The 20,818-nt window shown below is 41.4% G+C and overlaps 1 protein-coding gene across 2 annotated transcripts; it reads right to left on the bottom strand.

Annotated features, from left to right (window-relative positions):
• Window positions 1-8,896: 8,896 nt before the first annotated feature.
• On the bottom strand, window positions 8,897-20,447 carry LOC137216813 (integrator complex subunit 6-like). Of its 2 annotated transcripts, none has more exons than XM_067722874.1 (3): window positions 18,950-20,447; window positions 10,547-10,610; window positions 8,897-9,827 (listed from the first exon to the last, which is right to left on the bottom strand). In XM_067722874.1, the coding sequence occupies exons 1-3, from the start codon at window positions 19,287-19,289 to the stop codon at window positions 9,746-9,748; spliced, it is 486 nt and encodes a 161-aa protein (XP_067578975.1). In that variant the 5' UTR covers window positions 19,290-20,447; the 3' UTR covers window positions 8,897-9,745. The 2 variants fall into 2 exon arrangements, with proteins under 2 accessions (XP_067578975.1, XP_067578974.1); XM_067722873.1 differs by having other exon boundaries at window positions 8,901-9,827; window positions 10,547-10,640.
• Between the last annotated feature and the right edge of the window lie 371 nt (window positions 20,448-20,818).

Below are 20,818 nucleotides of genomic sequence, written 5' to 3'. Positions count from 1 at the left end.
AGATTCCATATATATGTGTTAGCATACGGCATTTATTTTTCTCTTTATTAGGTGCATTCAAGTGTACAATACAATTGTGAAACGTTTCTGGTGAAATAAACGTTGGTTATTTTATAGTGAGCTTTTATACTCAAATTATGCATTCTTAAAGTGTCTTTTATCTGATATTAGCATGACTACCTCAGCTTTCTTTTGATTAATTTTTGCCTTTTATGAAATATTAATTACATTCAATCATTCTGTGTCCTCAATTTTTAAATATTTCCCTTTTAAAGAGCATAAAACTAGAATTTTTAAAAACTCCATTCTGGCAACCTTAACTGGCAAATGTGCTCTATTTACATTCATTATCATTACACATAATATTTGGACTTCTATTTAGCAAGTTACTTTGTGCTTTTTCTTTGTACTTCATGCTTACGTTCTCCTTTATTTTTAATTTTTTAATTTAAATTTTGACAGTGAATGAAGCATGAATGAATGCTGTTGTGGATTTTTTTTCCTTTCTGATAACTAAGCCTATTTGTAGTTTGCATTTTTTATTTGCTTACATTGGGTCCACTTTGGCTTGATTTTTGTATTTGGTGTGAGAAACGTGTTCAACTTTATTCTTTTGCTTGTAGACATCCAATTCTCCCAGCAACATTTGTTGAAAAGACTATTCTTTCCCCATTGAAAGGCTTAGCACCCTTGTCAAAATGTAATTGACCATAAATTAAGGTTCTATTTCTGGACCCTTAGGTTTATTCCCTTGACCTATATGTCAGTCCTTATGCCAGTGCCATACTTTTTTTTTACACAGTCTTGATTATTTTAGCTTTGTAGTAAGTTTTGAAATCTGGAGATGTTTGTTTCCCTACCTTGTTCTTTTTCAATGTTCTTTTGGTTTTTTGGCTATTTGGGTTTCATTCATTTTCTTATGAATTTCAGAGTTACTTTGTCAATTTCTGAAAAAAAAGAAACCTAGCTGGGATTTTGATAGGGATTTTATTACATCTGTAGATCAATTAGGAGAGTATTGCCAACTTAACAGTAACAAGTTTTCCAATCCATGAACATGGGAAGTCTTTCTAGTTATTTATACCTTCTTTAAATTCTTCCTGTACTGTGTAGTTTTCAGAGTACACGTTTTGTATTTCTTTTAATAAATTTGTTCACAACTGTTTTATGTTTTTAAATGTCATTGTAAATGAGATTGTTTTAACTAAATTTTCTGATTGGTTATTGATGGTGTAGAAAAATAATTGATTTTTGTATATTGCTCTTGTATCCTGCAACTTTATTGAGCTTATTTATAAATTAGTTTGGATATATTTTTAGTGGATTCCTTAGGATTTTCTATGTACAAAATCATGTTATATGCAAATCGTGATAGTAACAATTCTTCCTTTCCAAACTGGATGCATTTTATTATGATTTCTTGGCTAATTTTCCCTGCTAGAACTTCTGGCACAATATTGAAAAGAAGTGTTGAGAACAGACGTCCTTGCCTTGTTTCCAATGAGAGGGGAAGCATACAGTCTTTCATATCATAGCTTACATATTTCATAGCAATGTTAGGTCTGGGGTTTTTGTAGATGCCTGTTATCAGGTTGAGGAAGTACCCATCTATTCCAAGTTTATTGGGTATTCTTATCATGAAAATGTTTTGATTTTGTCAAATGCTTTTTCTGTATCTATTGACACAGTCATATGTTTTTTTCTTGTCCTTTCTTTTGTTAATATGATGTATTACATCAATTAATTTTCAGATATTAATCCAACCTTTCATCCCTGCCATAAATTCTGCTTGTTCTTGGTGTATAATCCTTTTTATGTGTAGCTGGATTTGGTTTGTCAATATTGTGTTGAAGATTTTTTTCATCTATATTCATGGTGTTATTTTTCTTGTGATGTCTTTGTCTAGATATGGTATCAGGGTAATACTAGCCTCATAGAATAAGGTAGTGTTCTTTCCTCCTTTCTTTTTTTGAAGAAATTGCTAAGGATTCCTATTCTTTCTTTCTTAAATGTTTGACAGAATTTACATGTAAAACCATCTCATCTGGGCTTGTACTTGTGGAAAGATTTTTAAGTTTCTAATTTAATCCCTTTCCTTAGTATAGTTCTACTTATATTTTTTAGTTCTTCTTGAACCAGTTCCATAATTTGTGTCTTCCAGGAATTTTAAAATTTCATCTAAATTGTCTAATTTTTTGACATAAAGTTGTTCATAATATAATCCCTCTAATTTCTTTAAGGTCAATATTGATGTTCCCACTTTCCTTCCTGATTTTGATAATTTGAGCACTTCTTTCTTTTTTCCTTGGCCAGTCAAGCTGAAGGTCTCTTGATTTTTTTTTTTTTAATCTTCTCAGTGAACAAACTTTTGATTGCATTGATTTTCCTCACGATTTTTCTGTTTTATAATTCATTGATTTTCCACTCCAATCTGCATCATTTCCTTCCTTTTTCTTTCTTTTATTAAATATATAAATTTAAAACTTCAAGGGTAACTAAAATTATTTGCTTCAATTAAAGCGGGATTCGAGACCTCAGACATATAGAAATGTTTATGACACTGCACGTAGTATTCATCTAGTTAACTAGAAGGAGGGCTGATCTGCTAAAAACAGACAAGATTTTGCATGAAGGTGCTCATTGCGTGAGTAGGTTATTTTGTAGTACTTCAATATTTCGAATACCCATTTCCACTGAATCCCTACATCCACCCAGGTCCAAGTTTATTTTTCTCAAGCTTAAGGAGAAGTGTGTTTTAATCAGCACACACTCTACCTTCTTCATGCTTTATTTCTTGTAATCCTTAAAACAGCCCATGAGGTAGATACTGTTTTATGCCCATTTTATGGAAATAGAAACTTCTAGTAAGGCTCTAAGTAGTTTCCCCAGGTTTAGCCAGTTGAAAAATGGCAGAATCTAGGTCCATTAAGATTCAGATACTGCACACTCAAATACTATATTACAGTGCCTACAGCAGAGGATTCCTTGTTTACATGGAAATAATGAAACTGATAGTATCCAGGATAATTGGTGTCAGTCTGTAATGCCTCTTTACTCCATTTTGTTGATTTTAAGTGCAATCATCTGTCCATTAAATTGACCAGCTTTCAGAGCTGGACACAGGCCTGAAATTATATTCCAAGTTTTGCGTGTAAGGTGACGTTTCTGGGAAGAAAGTCCATAGATTTAATCAAAATATCCAAAGAGGTCAATGCCCACTACCCAGGGTTCTCTGAGGAGAGAGTGCCATGGAGCCTAGGCTCTTTCAAATAAGGAAGAAGAATGGCCTTTTAGTTGGGATGGTGCTATAAGGGAGGTCAGCCCATTCTCAAACTTGGCTTGAGGCATAAGGGAGTTGTTCTAGACCTAGTGGTTTGAGCTGCTAGGCAGTAGTGATGGTGGACTGAGAAATGATTTAGATGAAGACAGATGATTCTAGCTCTTAGAACATGATATAGATCCTAGATATGAGATTCCAAACTCTATTTGGTGCCATGATATATGTTGCTAACACAGTCTATGGCCATGTCCTCCCTAGAGGATCGTACATTTGAGCTGTATAGTATTAATTTCTTTTCCAGTGATTTTCCACTTTCCCATCAGAGTGTTCTACTCACACAAATAGTTAACTATGAGGAATAGCTGAAGACATTGGCCTCCCCACCTCAAGAAATTGATCCAGGTCAACCTAAAAGGGTTTACACTTTTAGCTATCTGTTTAAAAATGATAAGAAGGTAGGGTAACTATTTCTATGTGTGTCCAAATTTTGATATTCTTAGTATAATTATTTTCTTCTTCAAAGGATAAATATAAATCTTAGGCTTTACTTCTACTTATTTAAATGATAAAATATGACATAGGGATTCTTGTGTAAACAGAAAGTGGGAGCCTCCTGATCCAAGATGTGTTGGTTGAACAGAAATAATAGTTATTTATTGGACTAGGACCTGGTGGTGTTTTTTATTCTTTTTTAAAATTGAGGTATAGTTAATTTACAATGTTGTGCTAGTTTCAAGTATACAGCAAAGTGATTCAGTTATACATATATATATTCTTTTTCAGATTCTTTTCCATTATAAGTTATTACACGATATTGAGTATAGTTCCCTGTGTTACACAGTGGGTCCTTGTTGTTTACCTATTTTATATATAGTAGTGTGTTAGGAGCTGGTGTTTAAATTATAACATTTAATGCTCACAACTGTTCTGTAGATGAGTATTACTATCTGTCCTTTAATAAGAAGAAATCAAGGCTGACAGTGGTCAAATGCCTTGCCCTGAGTGACACAGCTGATAAGAGATAGAGCCAGGGTCTATATTCTTTCCCACCCCACAGTAACTCACTTAATATCCAGATTACACTCTTCTTCCTGTTCCCATTATTCAAGCAACTTGTGCTCTATCTAGACAATAACTGAGTGTTCCTCTTGAAAAATGAAGTACTAGGGAATTCCCTGGCAGTACAGTGGCTAGGATTCCATGCTTCCACTGCCAGGGGCCTGGGTTTGATCCTGGTCAGGGAACTAAGATCCTGCAAGCCGCACGATGTGGCCAAAAAAAAAAAAAAAAAAAGAAAGAAAAGAAAAATGAAAAAAGGTGCAAAGAGGACTATATCTGCACTCATGGAGGAGATCATCGATATAAAGGCACAGAACATAAAACAATCTCTTCTGTAACAAAACTAGATTGAAAGTTATTCTACTTTACCCCAAAACTCTTCAATTAATTGGAGTTTTTCTTAATCTTCTGTGCCTTAGTTTCCTCATTTTTAATAATGCAGATAATAATCACACCTAACTCACAGGGTTTGGTGAAGGATTGAGTTAACACATAAAGCATTTAAAACAGTACCTGGTAGAGAGTAAATGCTCAATGAAAATGTTTTCGCCCATTATGGGCTCCTCTTTTATGGGAAATGCAAATGGTTTGGGAAAATATTTTTGTCGAAACTGTATTCGGATAATGCAGAGGCATATTCCTGGGTTATCCTTTGATGAAAACAACTCTCAGCTAACCTATTCTACCCTTCGATTTCATGTTTCATTTGCCACCAACACTGAAAAGCACTCCCTACACCTGCCCAGCCCCAAAAGTGACATATTTGCATCTCCACAGATCACAGATGGGGAGATTTACATTTTCAATATTCTACCTTTCACCATCGACATGTACCATTTCATAAAGTGTTAATCAGTATGTTAATTGATTTAAAGCACAAAATGACTAAAAAGATATTTCCTTTATTCCTCACCTAACAAGCACTGAAGCAAAATGGTGTGTATTTCTCCAAAGAGATAAGCATGTGTTTTATCACTTTGGTTAATGAGAACCAGTCATTCCCCAGCATTCTTAGTAATCAGGGTTGTACCATGTTTGGCTTTGGATAACACCTTGTATTTTACCTTTTCCTTGTTTCACTTAGACTAGATTAAAATTGGATTGCATTTTCTGAGAACACAGTGTGTGTTGGGTGGCAGTAAATCTTTGGCCCATGATTTAAACTTCTTTTAATGACATAAATGCATGGCTGTATATGGGTGTATGCATATGAAGACTGTGATTTTCCAATGATTGCATTTTGTCTCTAATGGAATATGTCCACTGACGTTTTTCAGCAAACAAAGCATGATGAAGCAGGTCAATTTGCAGCAGAGCATCAAAAACAAATGAAACATCCTGGAGAACCCAAGAGCCTCTCATCCTCTAAGAGAAGGCGGAGAATGTCAGCGTGGTTCAGCAAACAGGAAGGAGAGGGGGAACCCCATCTCTAGGGTTCAGCCATGTCAAAGGAAGCTTATAGTTATGTCCTTGGAGGATGGACAGATATGAGCATGTTTGCCAGTAGAGGGGCAAGGCCCTAGTTACGGCCAACCATTTGAAGTTGCTGCAAGAGTTAGAATAAAGCAGGTTCCTGAGGCAGAAGGAGATGACGGGCTAAACAAGAGGACGGGTCTGCTCACATTCTGCCTGTCTTCACACTCTGTTCATGCTTTAACCCAGTGCAGTCTGGCTCCTTCTTACTGTATTCCAATGAAACAGGGTCAAGGTCACCAGCATCTGCTACACTTCGGCATTAATTTCTCAGCAGCACGTGATACAGTTGTTCACTCCCTCTTCCATGGAAAACTTTTAGGTTCCCCAGACACCACATTCTCCTGGATTCCTTGCCCCCTTACAAGTGACTCATTTTCTTTCTTCCCTTTCTGGTTTTTTTCTCTTCTTTCCCACCTCTAAGTATTGCAGGGACCCAAAGCTGAATATTGGGCTCCTTTCTCTTCAATCTACTATCTCCCTAGGTGACCCCATGCAGTCTTACAACTTTAAATATGATTCACACTACAAGAACTCTCACCTTTGTACCTCTAGACCACAACTTGCTCCTGAAATTCAGGCTCATATACAACTGCTTACATGGTATCTCCAATGACTATCTACTACATATCTAAAATCCAACCGGTTCTACGTGTTTGAACTTCTGACCTTTCCCTCTCCAAAAATGCTCTACTTTCAGCCTTCTCTATCTCAGCTAATAACACCATCCATCAGGTGTAACATACATAAAGGTGTAACAACCTGCTGTCCACAGATATGGAGGGCATGGGAGGGTTTAGAAGCCCTAGTATTTAAAGTTTGTAGATATCCATAGTATAAATAGTCCCACCATGGCCTAGGTTAAGCTACCAATGTGAGGTCACTGAATCAGGATCAGGAAAGTTTGGCCACACTCCATTCTTGCGAGCAGTTGCCTAATACCTGTGCACACTTGGTACTATGACCTACCCAGTAGTTTAGGCTAAAACACCCAGATTCACTCGCGATTCCTGTTATTATTATTTATTATTCTCTCACTTCCATCCTTTAGCAAGATCAGCAACTTGATGCCCAATAAAAATCCCGCATCCCACCATTTCTCTCCATTCCTCTGATCTGGGCTGCCCTCATGTCACCAAGCTACTCCAATAGCTTCTTATCTGATTTCCCTACTTCCCATCTTCTGCACATCTAAGTCACTTCCTGCCCTGCAGGCAAAGTGATCACGCCAACACAGAAATGAGATCACGCCACATCCATGCTGAAGACCCATCATCACCTTTCCTAGGCACTCAGAACACAATCTGAGCTCCCGACCCTGGTCTCCCAGCTGTGCACGACCTGGCCCCGCCATCCTCTCCTAACACGTGGCCTGTCGTCTCCTCCTTGCTCTCTCTGCTTCTGTCCTTTGCTCTGTGCTCCCTGGCCAGTCCCCTCCCCGAGGCTCTGCACGTGCCCTTGCCGCAGCCTGGAGCTCTTCCTCTGCACGTGCACAGGCTGGCTCTCTCTCCTCCTCCAGGCTCTGCCCAAAGGACACCTCCTCAGGAGGGCCTTCCCGACCACGTGGTCCGCTGGGGCTCCCCCTCCTGCTCTCTGTCCCATCCCTGCTTGCCTCTTCCCTAACACGAATTCCAGCTGTAATAATTCTGTTGGATCGTTGTACACTTACTGCCTGGCGTCCCCATGAGCATGGAAGCTCCATAAGGGCGGGGATTGCTGGCGTCTGTCCTGTTGGCTGCCGCTCCCCGGCTCCTGGCACGGCGCCCGGCACAGAGCAGGACGAGTCAATGGAGAAGAGGTGTCAGACCTGGAGTAAAAAGAAACTCAGGTTTCTGAGAGAGAAAAGATGCATGAGGAAGATCTTATACTGACAGGGATTTGGGGTGATAGAGTGTGAATATCAGACATCTTGACATTGAGACTTTCAGCTTTTCAACTTGTAAAGGGCATTGAGACAATAAATCATGAGTGTCAGAGCTCTGTGAATGTTTGCTTAGTAGTTGAACTGTCCAGCTCATTTCTTTATGCATTGAGAGTGCCAAGAAAGAAAAAGTGCTCTATTGTACACTCTTTGCTCAGTCCTATTTGTCTGTTGTTTGCCATAAGCATCGGCAGCTTATTCACTTGCCTTTCAATGTTTCTGAGGAACGTCCTTCACATAGCTGCTTCTCCACTCTAAAAGAGCTTAGAGTTAAGACAATAGAAATGCAAAAAATGCCCTTGCGTCAGTCCTTCAGGGAGCCTTCTAGACAGCTTTAAACAAACACAATTCCTTGGGAGTAAGGTCTACTCTCCTCCCTCCTGAGCCAGGAACCCTCACTTGGAATGCACGCTGACATCGTCAAGACAGCTGCTCTACTAGGCAAGGGCTGGGGCAAGAATAACTTAAAATGCCAGCAAATTCTCCTGTCACATTTCATGGCTCTTCTTCAGACTTAACATTCGCTTGGTTGCTGTAAACCTCTGATGATCTTCCAGAGTTCCAATAAACTTGATTCCGATCATTGTTTTCCCGGTGTTTCCAGTGTTCCTGGAGGACCCTACCCAGAGTGCCCTACACCACGTTCACCAATATCACTAAGTTCCGTGAGTGACGTTTTGAAGCTTACATCCTTCCGCTAACATCTTAATTTAGCAGTGTGGTGGCTTCCCTGGTGGCACAGTGGTTGGGAATCCGCCTGCCAAGGTAGGGAACACGGGTTCAAGCCCTGGCCCGGGAAGATCCCACATGCCACAGAGGAGCTAGGCCCGTGTGCCACAACTACTGAAGCCTGTGTGCCATAACTGCTGAAGCTTGCATTCCTGGAGCCTGTGCTCCACAACATGAGAAGCCACCGCAATGAGAAGCCCTCACACCGCAAGGAAGAGTAGCCTCTGTTCGCGGCAACTAAAGAAAGCCCGCGCACAGCAATGGAGGACCCAACGCAGCCAAAAAATAATAAATTTATTTTAAAAAACCCAACAGTGTGCACTTTTTTTTTCTGGAAGGAATAACAAAGCAGAAGAAACAGAAAACTAGAAATTTCTCTAGCATCAGGGACCTTGTGAAAAATCAATAAAATGATATATATATGCAATGTCAGAATCTCTTTGCACATTTAAATTTTTGCATATTAACACAAACATAACAATACTGCCCCATATAAACCTTTGTATAAACATTAAAGGAAATATATGCATTATTTTTTCTTTTACTGCTTCTGAAGCACAGAATGCACAAGTCCCCCTGAAGACTTTCTGTCGTCACATGCGAGAACAAATGTCAGGGGTTGAGGCAGCCTCAGGTGCACTTTGTAATGCCTCTAGACAAAATAGAACAGAGTTGGAGGTAGATTGGTGACTCCCCGTGACCCGCCCACGGAGAAATAACTTACCCAAATAGCAGCTTTCTTACTCTTTGATCCAAACTGTCCTGAATCTTGCATGGTTTTAAAGGCACAACTAGGAATGGTTGAAAACTTTGTTCAGCACACACAAGATTACCAGTTGGCCTCTGAACACCTATTCTTTCTAAAGGACATAGTAAGAGCACCAAGTAGTGCCCCACCTGCACGTAGCCCCTAGTCACTCTGGAAATGCCCAGGATGGCCAAGTTCAAGAGTGAACCCTTATCACATGTGGTAGGGGCGACAGGGTTTACTGATTTTAACCTGCTGGATTAATAACATCACCTTCCTCAATTGGGAAAAGTAACAACAAAACAACAAAGTAATACTTTCAAAGAACACTCATAAGGCAAAAGCCAGCTTTTCCCGCCAAATAAACTGAAAACAAAAAGCTCCACTGCTTTTTCTTAGCCTCTGGAAGGCAGTTCCCTTGACTAAAACATCGTAGGATAATCAACAATATCCCATTCTATCCTACAGCACAGAACACTTATTCTTTTTTCCTCCTTGGTCATTGCGTTAACATCATGATCTGCTGTTGATGTGATTAAACACTGTTGGGAAGGTGATGGGATTCTATTTCTTCTAGTAGCTTCTCAAGGTACTGAATTAAGACTCGTCTTTTGAACCTAAAAACGAAAAAGAAATTTTATTATCCAAAAGGTCCTTAAAGCATTTATGATGCGTGAGGCACCGTGTGGGATACAACGTGGGACTGGCCATTCACATGGGAAATAGAAAATGTATGTCCGTGTAAAGATAGGGCTTAGCTAATACCGAGATTACCAGCTGAGAGCCCAAGCCCACCTCAGACTGTGAGGAGTGCAAAAGGCTCCACAGACCTGGATGAATGAGTTGGCCTCAGGTAGTATTAATCTAGACGCCTCTGCAGACAGCCGTAGTTATGACTGAAGGCCAGGGCTTAGGAAAGCAAAGCAGGACTTCCCTGGTGGCACAGTGGTTAAGAATCCTCCTGCCAATGCAGGGGACACGGGTTCGAGCCCTGGTCCGGGAAAATCCCACATGCCGCAGAGCAACTAAGCCCGTGAGCCACAACTACTGAGCCCGCGTGCCACAACTACTGAAGCCTGTGCACCTAGAGCCCGTGCTCCACAACAAGAGAAGCCACCGCAATGAGAAGCCGTCGCACTGCAATGAAGAGTAGCCCCCGCTCGCCGCAACTTGAGAAAGCTCATGTGGAGCAACGAAGATCCAATGGAGCCAAATAATTAATTAATTAATTAAAACAAAAAAGAAAAGCAAGGCAGAACCAATCCCTCCGCCTGTCTTGCATTGGGCAGCCCTCCTGCTTCAAAAAACACAATGAAGAGTTCCTCTTTACACCCACCTTGCAGCTTCCTTGATGGTAAATTCAATAAATTGTTTCCTCACTGCAAGAGGTCCTTGCACTCCTTCAAGCAAAATGAAAATTCTTTCATACTCTGAAGATATTAAAAAAATTAGTATTTTTAAAAATATGGATGAAAAATAAAATTCAATCTTTACACATCATCAGTAATCATTCCTTGTGTGTGGAAAGTTAGGTATAGTTTGTATTTGAAACACTCAGATCAAGATATCCGCACATATCTGCTACGGAAACTCTAAACACTAATTAAATGTGGCCTGCTGAATAATGGCCCCCCAAGTTGTCCATGTCCTAATTCTGAGAACCTGTGAACATGTTACCTTATATGGCAAAAGAGACCTTACTTTGCAGATGTGATTAAGTTATGGCTCTTGAGATGGGGAGATTATCCATGTTTATACATGTTGCCCAACGTAACCACAAATATCCTTATAAAAGAGAGGCAGTAGAGCTGGTCAGAAAGAAAAGATGTAAGGGTGGGAGCAGAGGTTAGAGACGAGAGAAGGGGCTAAGTTGCTGGCTTGAAGATGGAGGAAGGGCCCACGAGCGAAGGAACACAGGCAGCCTGTAGAAGCTGGAAGAGGCAAGGAAACAGATTCTCCCTAGAGCCTGCAGAATGAACCCTGGCCTGCCAACACCTTCTTGCTAGCCCAGTGAAAATCATTTCAGATCTGACTTCCACAACTCGAAGATAATACAGTTTTCAGCCACGAAGTTTGTGATAACTTGTTACAGCAGCAAAAGGAAACTATTACAGTAAGTAAGGGGAAAAAGAGAGAGAAAGGTGTATTGGGTCTTTTTTAGGTAAAGCCAGAGGAATCATTTTAAATTATGTGAAAACCCAGTACTTCCCAAAAATGCACCTCAAGAGATACTTTGAGAGGAACTTCCGGGAAGATGGCGGAAGAGGAAGACGCGGAGATCACCTTCCTCCCCACAGATACACCAGAAATACATCTACACGTGGAACAACTCCTACAGAACACCTACTGAACGCTGGCAGAAGACCTCAGACCTCCCAAAAGGCAAGAAACCCCCCACGTACCTGGGTAGGGCAAAATAAAAAAGAATAAACAGAGACAAAACGATAGGGACGGGACCTGCACCAATGGGAGGGAGGTGTGACGGATGAAAAGTGTCCACACACTAGGAAGCCCCTTCGCGGGCGGAGACTGCGGGTGGCAGACGGGGGCAGCTTCGGAGCCGCGGAGGAGAGCACAGCCACAGGGGTGCGGAGGGGAAAACGGGGAGATTCCCGCACAGAGGATAAGGGCTGACTGGCACTCACCAGCCCGAGAGGCTTGTCTGCTCCCCCGCCGGAGCGGGCGGGGCTGGGAGCTGAGGCTCAGGCTTCGGTTGGAGCGCCGGGAGAGGACTGGGGTTGGCGGCGTGAACACAGCCTGAAGGGGTTAGTGCACCACGGCTAGTCGGGAGGGAGACCGGGGAAAAGTCTGGACCTGCCGAAGAGGGAAGAGACTTTTTCTTACCTCTTTGTTTCCTGGTGCGCGAGGAGAGGGGATTAAGAGTGCTGCTTAAGGAGCTCCAGAAATGGGCGCGAGCCGCGGCTAAAAGCGCGGAGCCCAGAGACGGGCATGAGACGCTAAGGCTGCTGCTGCCGCCACCAAGAAGCCTGTGTGCCGACACAGGTCACTCTCCACACCTCCCTTCCGGGAAGCCTGTGCAGCCCGCCACTGCCAGGGTCCCGGGATCCACGGACAACTCCCCCGGAAGAACGCACGGCGCGCCTCAGGCTGCTGCAACGTCACGCTGGCCTCTGCCGCCGCAGGCCCACCCCGCACTCCGTGCCCCTCCCTCCCCCCCGCCCTGAGTGAGCCAGAGCCCCCGAATCAGCGGCTCCTTTAACCCCATCCTGTCTGAGCGAAGAACAGACGCCCTCCGGAGACCTACACGCAGAGGCGGGGCCAAATCCAAAGCTGAGCCCTGGGAGCTGTGAGAACAAAGAAGAGAAAGGGAAATCTCTCCCAGCAGCCTCAGGAGCAGCTGATTAAAGCTCCACAACCAACTTGATGTACCTGCATCTGTGGAATACCTGAATAGACAACGAGTCATCCCAAATTGAGGAGGTGGACTTTGAGAGCAAGATTTATGATTCTTCCCCTTTTCCTTTTTTTGTGTGTATGTGTATGCTTCTGTGTGAGATTTTGTCTGTATAGCTTTGCTTCCACCATTTGTCCGAGGGTTCTATCCGTCCGTTTTTTTAAAAATTTTTCTCTTAATAATTACTTTTTATTTTAATAACTTTATTTTATTTTACTTTATCTTCGTTCTTTCTTTCCTTCCTTCCCTCCTTTAGACAACAAATCATCCCAAATTGAGGAGGTGGACTTTGAGAGCAGTATTTATGATTTTTTATTCTTTTCCTCTTTTTGTGAGTGTGTATGTGTATGCTTCTGTGTGAGATTTTGTCTGTATAGCTTTGCTTCCACCATTTGTTCCTGGGTTCTATCCATCCATTTTTTTGTTTTTTGGGTTTATTTTGCTCTTAATAATTATTTTAATAACTTTATTATATTTTATCTTAATTTTACTTTATCGTCTTTATTTTCCTTCCTTCCCTCCTTCCTTCCTTGCTCCCTCCCTCCCTCCTTTCTTTCTTTCTTTCTACTTCTACTAATTCTTTCTTTCTACTTTTTCTCCCTTTTCTTCTGAGCCGTGTGGATGAAAGGCTCTTGGTGCTGCAGCCAGGAGTTTGTGCTGTGCCTCTGAGGTGGGAGAGCCAACTTCAGGACCGTGGGCCACAAGAGACCTCCCAGCTGCACATAATATCAGACAGCGAAAATCTCCCAGAGATCTCCATCTCAACACCAACACCCAGCTTCACTCAACGACCAGCAAGCTACAGTGCTGGACACCCTAGGCCAAACAACTAGCAAAACAGGAACACAACCCCACCCATTAGCAGAGAGGCTACCTAAAATCATAATAAGTCGACAGACACCCCAAAACACACCACCAGACGTGGACCTGCCCACCAGAAAGACAAGATCCGGCCCCATCCACCAGAACACAGGCACTAGTCCCCTCCACCAGAAGGCCTACACAACCCAGAACCAACCTTGGCCACTGGAGACAGACACCAAAAACAACGGAAATACAAACCTGCAGTCTGCAAAAAGGAGACCCCAAACACAGTAAGATCAGCAAAATGAGAAGACAGAAAAACACACAGCAGATGAAGGAGCAAGGGAAAAAACCACCAGACCTAACAAATGAAGAGGAAATAGGCAGTCTAGCTGAAAAAGAATTCAGAATAATGATAGTAAAGATGATCCAAAATCTTGGAAATAGAATAGACAAAATGCAAGAAACATTTAACAAGGACCTAGAAGAACTAAAGATGAAACAAACAATGATGAACAACACAATAAATGAAATGAAAAACACTCTAGATGGGATCAATAGCAGAATAACTGAGGCAGAAGAACGGATAAGTGACCTGGAAGATAAAACAGTGGAAATAACTACTGCAGAGCAGAATAAAGGAAAAAGAATGAAAAGAACTGAGGACAGTCACAGAGACCTCTGGGACAACATGAAACGCACCAACATTCGAATTATAGGGGTTCCAGAAGAAGAAGAGAAAAAGAAAGGGACTGAGAAAGTATTTGAAGAGATTATAGTTGAAAACTTCCCTAATATGGGAAAGGAAATAGTTAATCAAGTCCAGGAAGCACAGAGAGTCCCATACAAGATAAATCCAAGGAGAAATACGCCAAGACACATATTAATCAAACTGTCAAAAATTAAATACACAGAAAACATATTAAAAGCAGCAAGGGAAAAACAGCAAATAACACACAAGGGAATCCCCATAAGGTTAACAGCTGATCTCTCAGCAGAAACTCTGCAAGCCAGAAGGGAGTGGCAGGACATATTGAAAGTGATGAAGGAGAAAAACCTGCAACCAAGATTACTCTACCCAGCAAGGATCTCATTCAGATTTGATGGAGAAATTAAAACCTTTACAGATAAACAAAAGCTGAGAGAGTTCAGCACCACCAAACCAGCTCTACAACAACTGCTAAAGGAACTTCTCTAGGCAAGAAACACAAGAGAAGGAAAGACCTACAATAACGAACCCAAAACAATTAAGAAAATGGGACTAGGAACATACATATCGATAATTACCTTAAATGTAAATGGACTAAATGCTCCCACCAAAAGACACAGATTGGCTGAATGGATACAAAAACAGGACCCATATATTTGCTGTCTACAAGAGACCCACTTCAGACCTAGAGACACATACAGACTGAAAGTAAGGGGATGGAAAAAGATATTTCATGCAAATAGAAACCAAAAGAAAGCTGGAGTAGCAATTCTCATATCAGACAAAATAGACTTTAAAATAAAGACTATTAGAAGAGACAAAGAAGGACACTACATAATGATCAAGGGATCGATCCAAGAAGAAGATATAACAATTGTAAATATTTATGCACCCAACATCGGAGCCCCTCAATACATAAGGCAAATACTAACAGCCATAAAAGGGGAAATCGACAGTAACACATTCATAGTAGGGGACTTTAACACCCCACTTTCACCAATGGACAGATCATCCAAAATGAAAATAAATAAGGAAACCCAAGCTTTAAATGATACATTAAACAAGATGGACTTAACTGATATTCATAGGACATTCCATCCAAAAACAACAGAATACACATTTTTCTCTAGTGCTCATGGAACATTCTCCAGGATAGATCATATCTTGGGTCACAAATCAAGCCTTGGTAAATTTAAGAAAATCGAAGTTGTATCAAGTATCTTTTCCGACCACAACGCTATGACACTAGATATCAATTACAGGAAAAGATCTGTAAAATACACAAACACATGGAGGCTAAACAATACACTACTGAATAACGAAGTGATCACTGAAGAAATCAAAGAGGAAATCAAAAAATACCTAGAAACAAATGACAATGGACACACGACGACTCAAAATCTATGGGATGCAGCAAAAGCAGTTCTAAGAGGGAAGTTTGTAGCAATACAAGCCTACCTTAAGAAACAAGAAACATCTCGAATAAACAACCTAAACTTGCACCTAAAGCAATTAGAGAAAGAAGAACAAAAAAAGCCCAAAGTTAGCAGAAGGAAAGAAATCATAAAAATCAGATCAGAAATAAATGAAAAAGAAATGAAGGAAACGATAGCAAAGATCAATAAAACTAAAAGCTGGTTCTTTGAGAAGATAAACAAAATTGATAAACCATTAGCCAGACTCATCAAGAAAAAAAGGGAGAAGACTCAAATCAATAGAATTAGAAATGAAAAAGGAGAAGTAACAACTGACATTGCAGAAATACAAAAGATCATGAGAGATTACTACAAGCAACTCTATGCCAATAAAATGGACAACCTGGAAGAAATAGACAAATCCTTAGAAAGGCACAACCTGCCAAGACTGAATCAGGAAGAAATAGAAAATATGAACAGACCAATCACAAGCACTGAAATTGAAACTGTGATTAAAAATCTTCCAACAAACAAAAGCCCAGGACCAGATGCCTTCACAGGCGAATTCTATCAAACATTTAGAGAAGAGCTAACACCTATCCTTCTCAAACTCTTCCAAATTATAGCAGAGGGAGGAACACTCCCAAACTCATTCTACGAGGCCACCATCACCCTGATACCAAAACCAGACAAGGATGTCACAGAGAAAGAAAACTATAGGCCAATATCACTGATGAACATAGATGCAAAAATCCACAACAAAATACTAGCAGACAGAATCCAACAGCACATTAAACGGATCATACACCATGATCAAGTGGGGTTTATTCCAGGAATGCAAGGATTCTTCAATATATGCAAATCAATCAACGTGATACACCATATTAACAAACTGAAGGAGAAAAACCACATGATCATCTCAATAGATGCAGAGAAAGCCTTTGACAAAATTTAACACCCATTTATGATAAAAACCCTGCAGAAAGTAGGCATAGAAGGAACTTTCCTCAACATAATAAAGGCCATATATGACAAACCCACAGCCAACATCGTCCTCAATGGGGAAAAACTGAAAGCATTTCCACTAAGATCAGGAACAAGACAAGTTTGCCCACTCTCACCACTCTTATTCAACATAGTTTTGGAAGTTTTAGCCACAGCAATCAGAGAAGGAAAGGAAATAAAAGGAATCCAAATTGGAAAAGAAGAAGTAAAGCTGTCACTGTTTGCAGATGACATGATACTATACATAGAGAATCCTAAAGATGCTACCAGAAAACTGCTGGAGCTAATCAATGAATTTGGTAAAGTAGCAGGATACAAAATTAATGCACAGAAATATCTGGCATTCCTGTACACTGATGATGAAAAATCTGAAAGTGAAATCAAGAAAACAATTCCATTTACCATTGCAACAAAAAGAATAAAATATCTAGGAATAAACCTACCTAAGGAGACAAAAGACCTGTATGCAGAAAATTATAAGACACTGATGAAAGAAATTAAAGACGATACAAATAGATGGAGAGATATACCATGTTCTTAGATTGGAAGAATCAACATTGTGAAAAGGACTCTGCTACCCAAAGCAATCTACAGATTCAATGCAATCCCTATCAAACTACCACTGGCATTTTTCACAGTGCTAGAACAAAAAATTTCACAATTTGTATGGAAACACAAAAGACCCCGAATAGCTAAAGCAATCTTGAGAACGAAAAACGGAGCTAGAGGAATCAGGCTTCCTGACTTCAGACTATACTACAAAGCTACAGTAATCAAGACAGTATGGTACTGGCACAAAAACAGAAATATAGATCAATGGAACAGGATAGAAAGCCCAGAGATAAACCCACGCACATATGGTCACCTTATCTTAGATAAAGGGGGCAGGAATGTACAGTGGAGAAAGGGCAGCCTCTTCAATAAGTGGTGCTGGGAAAACTGGACAGGTACATGTAAAAGTATGAGATTAGATCACTCCCTAACACCATATACAAAAATAAGCTCAAAATGGATTAAAGACCTAAATGTAAGGCCAGAAACTATCAAACTCTTAGAGGAAAACATAGGCAGGACACTCTATGACATAAATCACAGCAAGGTCCTTTTTGACCCACCTCCTAGAGAAATGGAAATAAAAACAAAAATAAACAAATGGGACCTAATGAAACTTCAAAGCTTTTGCACAGCAAAGGAAACCATAAACAAGACCAAAAGACAACCCTCAGAATGGGAGAAAATATTTGCAAATGAAGCAACTGACAAAGGATTAATCTCCAAAATTTATAAGCAGCTCATGCAGCTTAATAAGAAAAAAACAAACAACACAATCCAAAAATGGGCAGAAGACCTAAATAGACATTTCTCCAAAGAAAATATACAGACTGCCAACAAACACATGAAAGAATGCTCAACATCACTAATCATTAGAGAAATGCAAATTAAAACTACAATGAGATATCATCTCACACCAGTCAGAATGGCCATCATCAAAAAATCTAGAAACAATAAATGCTGGAGAGGGTGTGGAGAAAAGGGAACTCTCTTACACAGTTGGTGGGAATGTAAATTGATACAGCCACTGTGGAGAACAGTATGGAGGTTCCTTAAAAAACTAAAAATAGAACTACCATATGACCCAGCACTCTCACTACTGGGCATATAGCCTGAGAAAACCATAATTCAAAAAGAATCATGTACCAAAATGTTCGTTGCAGCTCTATTTACAATAGTCCAGAGATGGAAACAACCTAAGTGTCCATCATTGGATGAATGGATAAAGAAGATGTGGCACATATATACAATGGAATATTACTCAGCCATAAAAAGAAATGAAATTGAGCTATTTCTAATGAGGTGGATAGACCTAGAGTCTGTCATACAGAGTGAAGTAAGTCAGAAAGAGAGAGACAAGTACTGTATGCTAACACATATATATGGAATTTAAGAAAAAAAAATGTCATGGAGAACCTAGGGGTAAAACAGGAATAAAGACACAGACTTACTGGAGAATGGACTTGAGGATATGGGGAGGGGGAAGGGTAAACTGTGACAAATCGAGAGAGAGGCATGGACATATATACACTACCAAACGTAAGGTAGATAGCTAGTGGGAAGCAGCCGCATAGCACAGGGAGATCAGCTCGGTGCTCTGTGACCGCCTGGAGGGGTGGGATAGGGAGGGTGAGAGGGAGGGAGATGCAAGCGGGAAGTGATATGGGAACATATGTATATATATAACTGATTCATTTTGTTGTGAAGCTGAAACTAACATACCATTACAAAGCAATTACACTCCAATTAAAAAAAAAAGAGATACCTTGAATCTATTCTGAATCCTAAACGGAAAGGGACCTCCATTATATTATTGATAGATGGTCTTTCACTACTTACTTCGCCCAAATTTTCGAACTTCCTTCATTAACTGGTGTTTTATATCAGCATTGATTCCTTGTGCCATAGCAGGAGTTATTTGCGATGTATTTGGCCCAGTTTCCAAAGCAGATGTTACCGAGACTTTTCGATCATCTACAGAGACGCTGCAGTTCTTGGTTCCTCCTATGACTGCATTACTACCAGGATTGTGCATCAGGTCATCTTTCCTGAGACTAGTGAAATCATCAGACAGGCAATCCACTTGGTCGGGCGGGATACTATCTCCTGCCATATTCATAAGCTCTGGGGCAGCAGATTTTGACAAGAAGCCATCGGGTGAGATTTGACCATTTTCCATCTTCTCATGAACATCGTGAGTGACGGTAACATCTGGAAACCAAATTAACAAGTGGAGCTGTGACGTAAGTGCATTATGGCAACCCCACAGGGACCACCCGGTGCTCCTCAGTTTTGAGGAAATTGTTTCATAAAGCAAGAGGATGTACCAGATGGAGCCTGAGACCCCTCAAATTGGGCTCAGGAAGTAATATGACAAACGCACTTTCTTCTCTTCATGGCACCATGAACACATATGGAAACCACGTAAGACAGTACAACGAATAAAGAGGCTCAGGTCCCTGGTGCTGAGGGTTGAGCTGCAGCTCGTGCTTTACAAGCTGAAAAGCAGCAAGTCTCACTTGGTGGCATGATTCCTGTCCTTTACCTATGAAATGCCATGCTCTACCGAGCTTGACATCAGATTACATGCCCCCCCCCCGCCAAACTCCCGCCTCTCTCCCTCCAAAGTTCTGAGGAAACACAGGTGGTGGCCACTAGACCTGAAGGCTCTGTATGGCCCCCGTCACCCCACCCCAAATCCCTGTCAGTATAAGATCTTCCTCATGCATCTTTTCTCTCTCAGAAACCTGAGTTTCTTTTTACTCCAGGTCTGACACCTCTTCTCCATTGACTCGTCCTGCTCTGTGCCGGGCGCCGTGCCAGGAGCCGGGGAGCGGCAGCCAACAGGACAGACGCCAGCAATCCCCGCCCTTATGGAGCTTCCATGCTCATGGGGACGCCAGGCAGTAAGTGTACAACGATCCAACGGTTATTACGGTTGGAATTCGTGTTAGGGAAGAGGCAAGCAGGGATGGGACAGAGAGCAGGAGGGGAGCCCCAGCGGACCACGTGGTCGGGAAGGCCCTCCTGAGGAGGTGTCCTTTGGGCAGAGCCTGGAGGAGGAGAGAGAGCCGGCCTGTGCACATGCAGAGGAAGAGCTCCAGGCTGCGGCAAGGGCACGTGCAGAGCCCCGGGGAGGGGACTGGCCAGGGAGCACAGAGCAAAGGATAGAGGCAGAGAGAGCAAGGAGGAGACGACAGGCCACGTGTTAGGAGAGGATGGCGGGGCCAGGTCGTGCACAGCTGGGAGACCAGGGTCGGGAGCTCAGATTGTGTTCTGAGTGCCTAGGAAAGGTGATGATGGGTCTTCAGCATGGATGTGGCGTGATCTCATTTCTGTGTTGACATGATCACTCCGGCTACAGGGTTAGACAGTGAGGGTCAGACTCTAGCAAGAATAGCAATCAGATCAGATAAGAAGCTATTGTAGTATCTTGTTGAAAGATCATGTCAGAGGGGAGTAGACAGAGAAAAAATGGTGGGATTCAGGAATCTTTACAATAATATTTACAGGGAAAATGACAAGGGTAAGCAGAAAAAAAGAATGAAAGCGGGTTACGAATATGAGAGGAAAACCAGTAGGTCACAGAATATAGCAATCCCAGAAAGTTTCCATGAAGGAGAGAGTAAACAACTGCGTCAAATATGGCTGAGAAATTAATAGCAATCTCAGCCAAAACTAGTGAGATTGATGAGAACAGCTCCAGTA

This window comes from Pseudorca crassidens, chromosome X, assembly GCF_039906515.1.
Source record: "Pseudorca crassidens isolate mPseCra1 chromosome X, mPseCra1.hap1, whole genome shotgun sequence".
In the NCBI taxonomy this organism is placed as follows: Eukaryota; Metazoa; Chordata; class Mammalia; order Artiodactyla; family Delphinidae; genus Pseudorca; species Pseudorca crassidens.
The sequence above is the reverse complement of the archived record's forward strand: the minus strand, read 5'-3'. Positions and strand labels throughout refer to the sequence as shown.

Coding starts and splice junctions, on each gene's coding strand:
- LOC137216813 (XM_067722873.1), bottom strand. CDS start 19,289: ATGGAAAATGGTCAAATCTCACCCGATGGCTTCTTGTCAAAATCTGCT. Junction 10,641..18,949: donor AGTTCGAAAATTTGGGCGAA/GTAAGTAGTGAA, acceptor TAATATCTTCAG/AGTATGAAAGAATTTTCATT. Junction 9,828..10,546: donor ACCATCAAGGAAGCTGCAAG/GTGGGTGTAAAG, acceptor TTTCGTTTTTAG/GTTCAAAAGACGAGTCTTAA.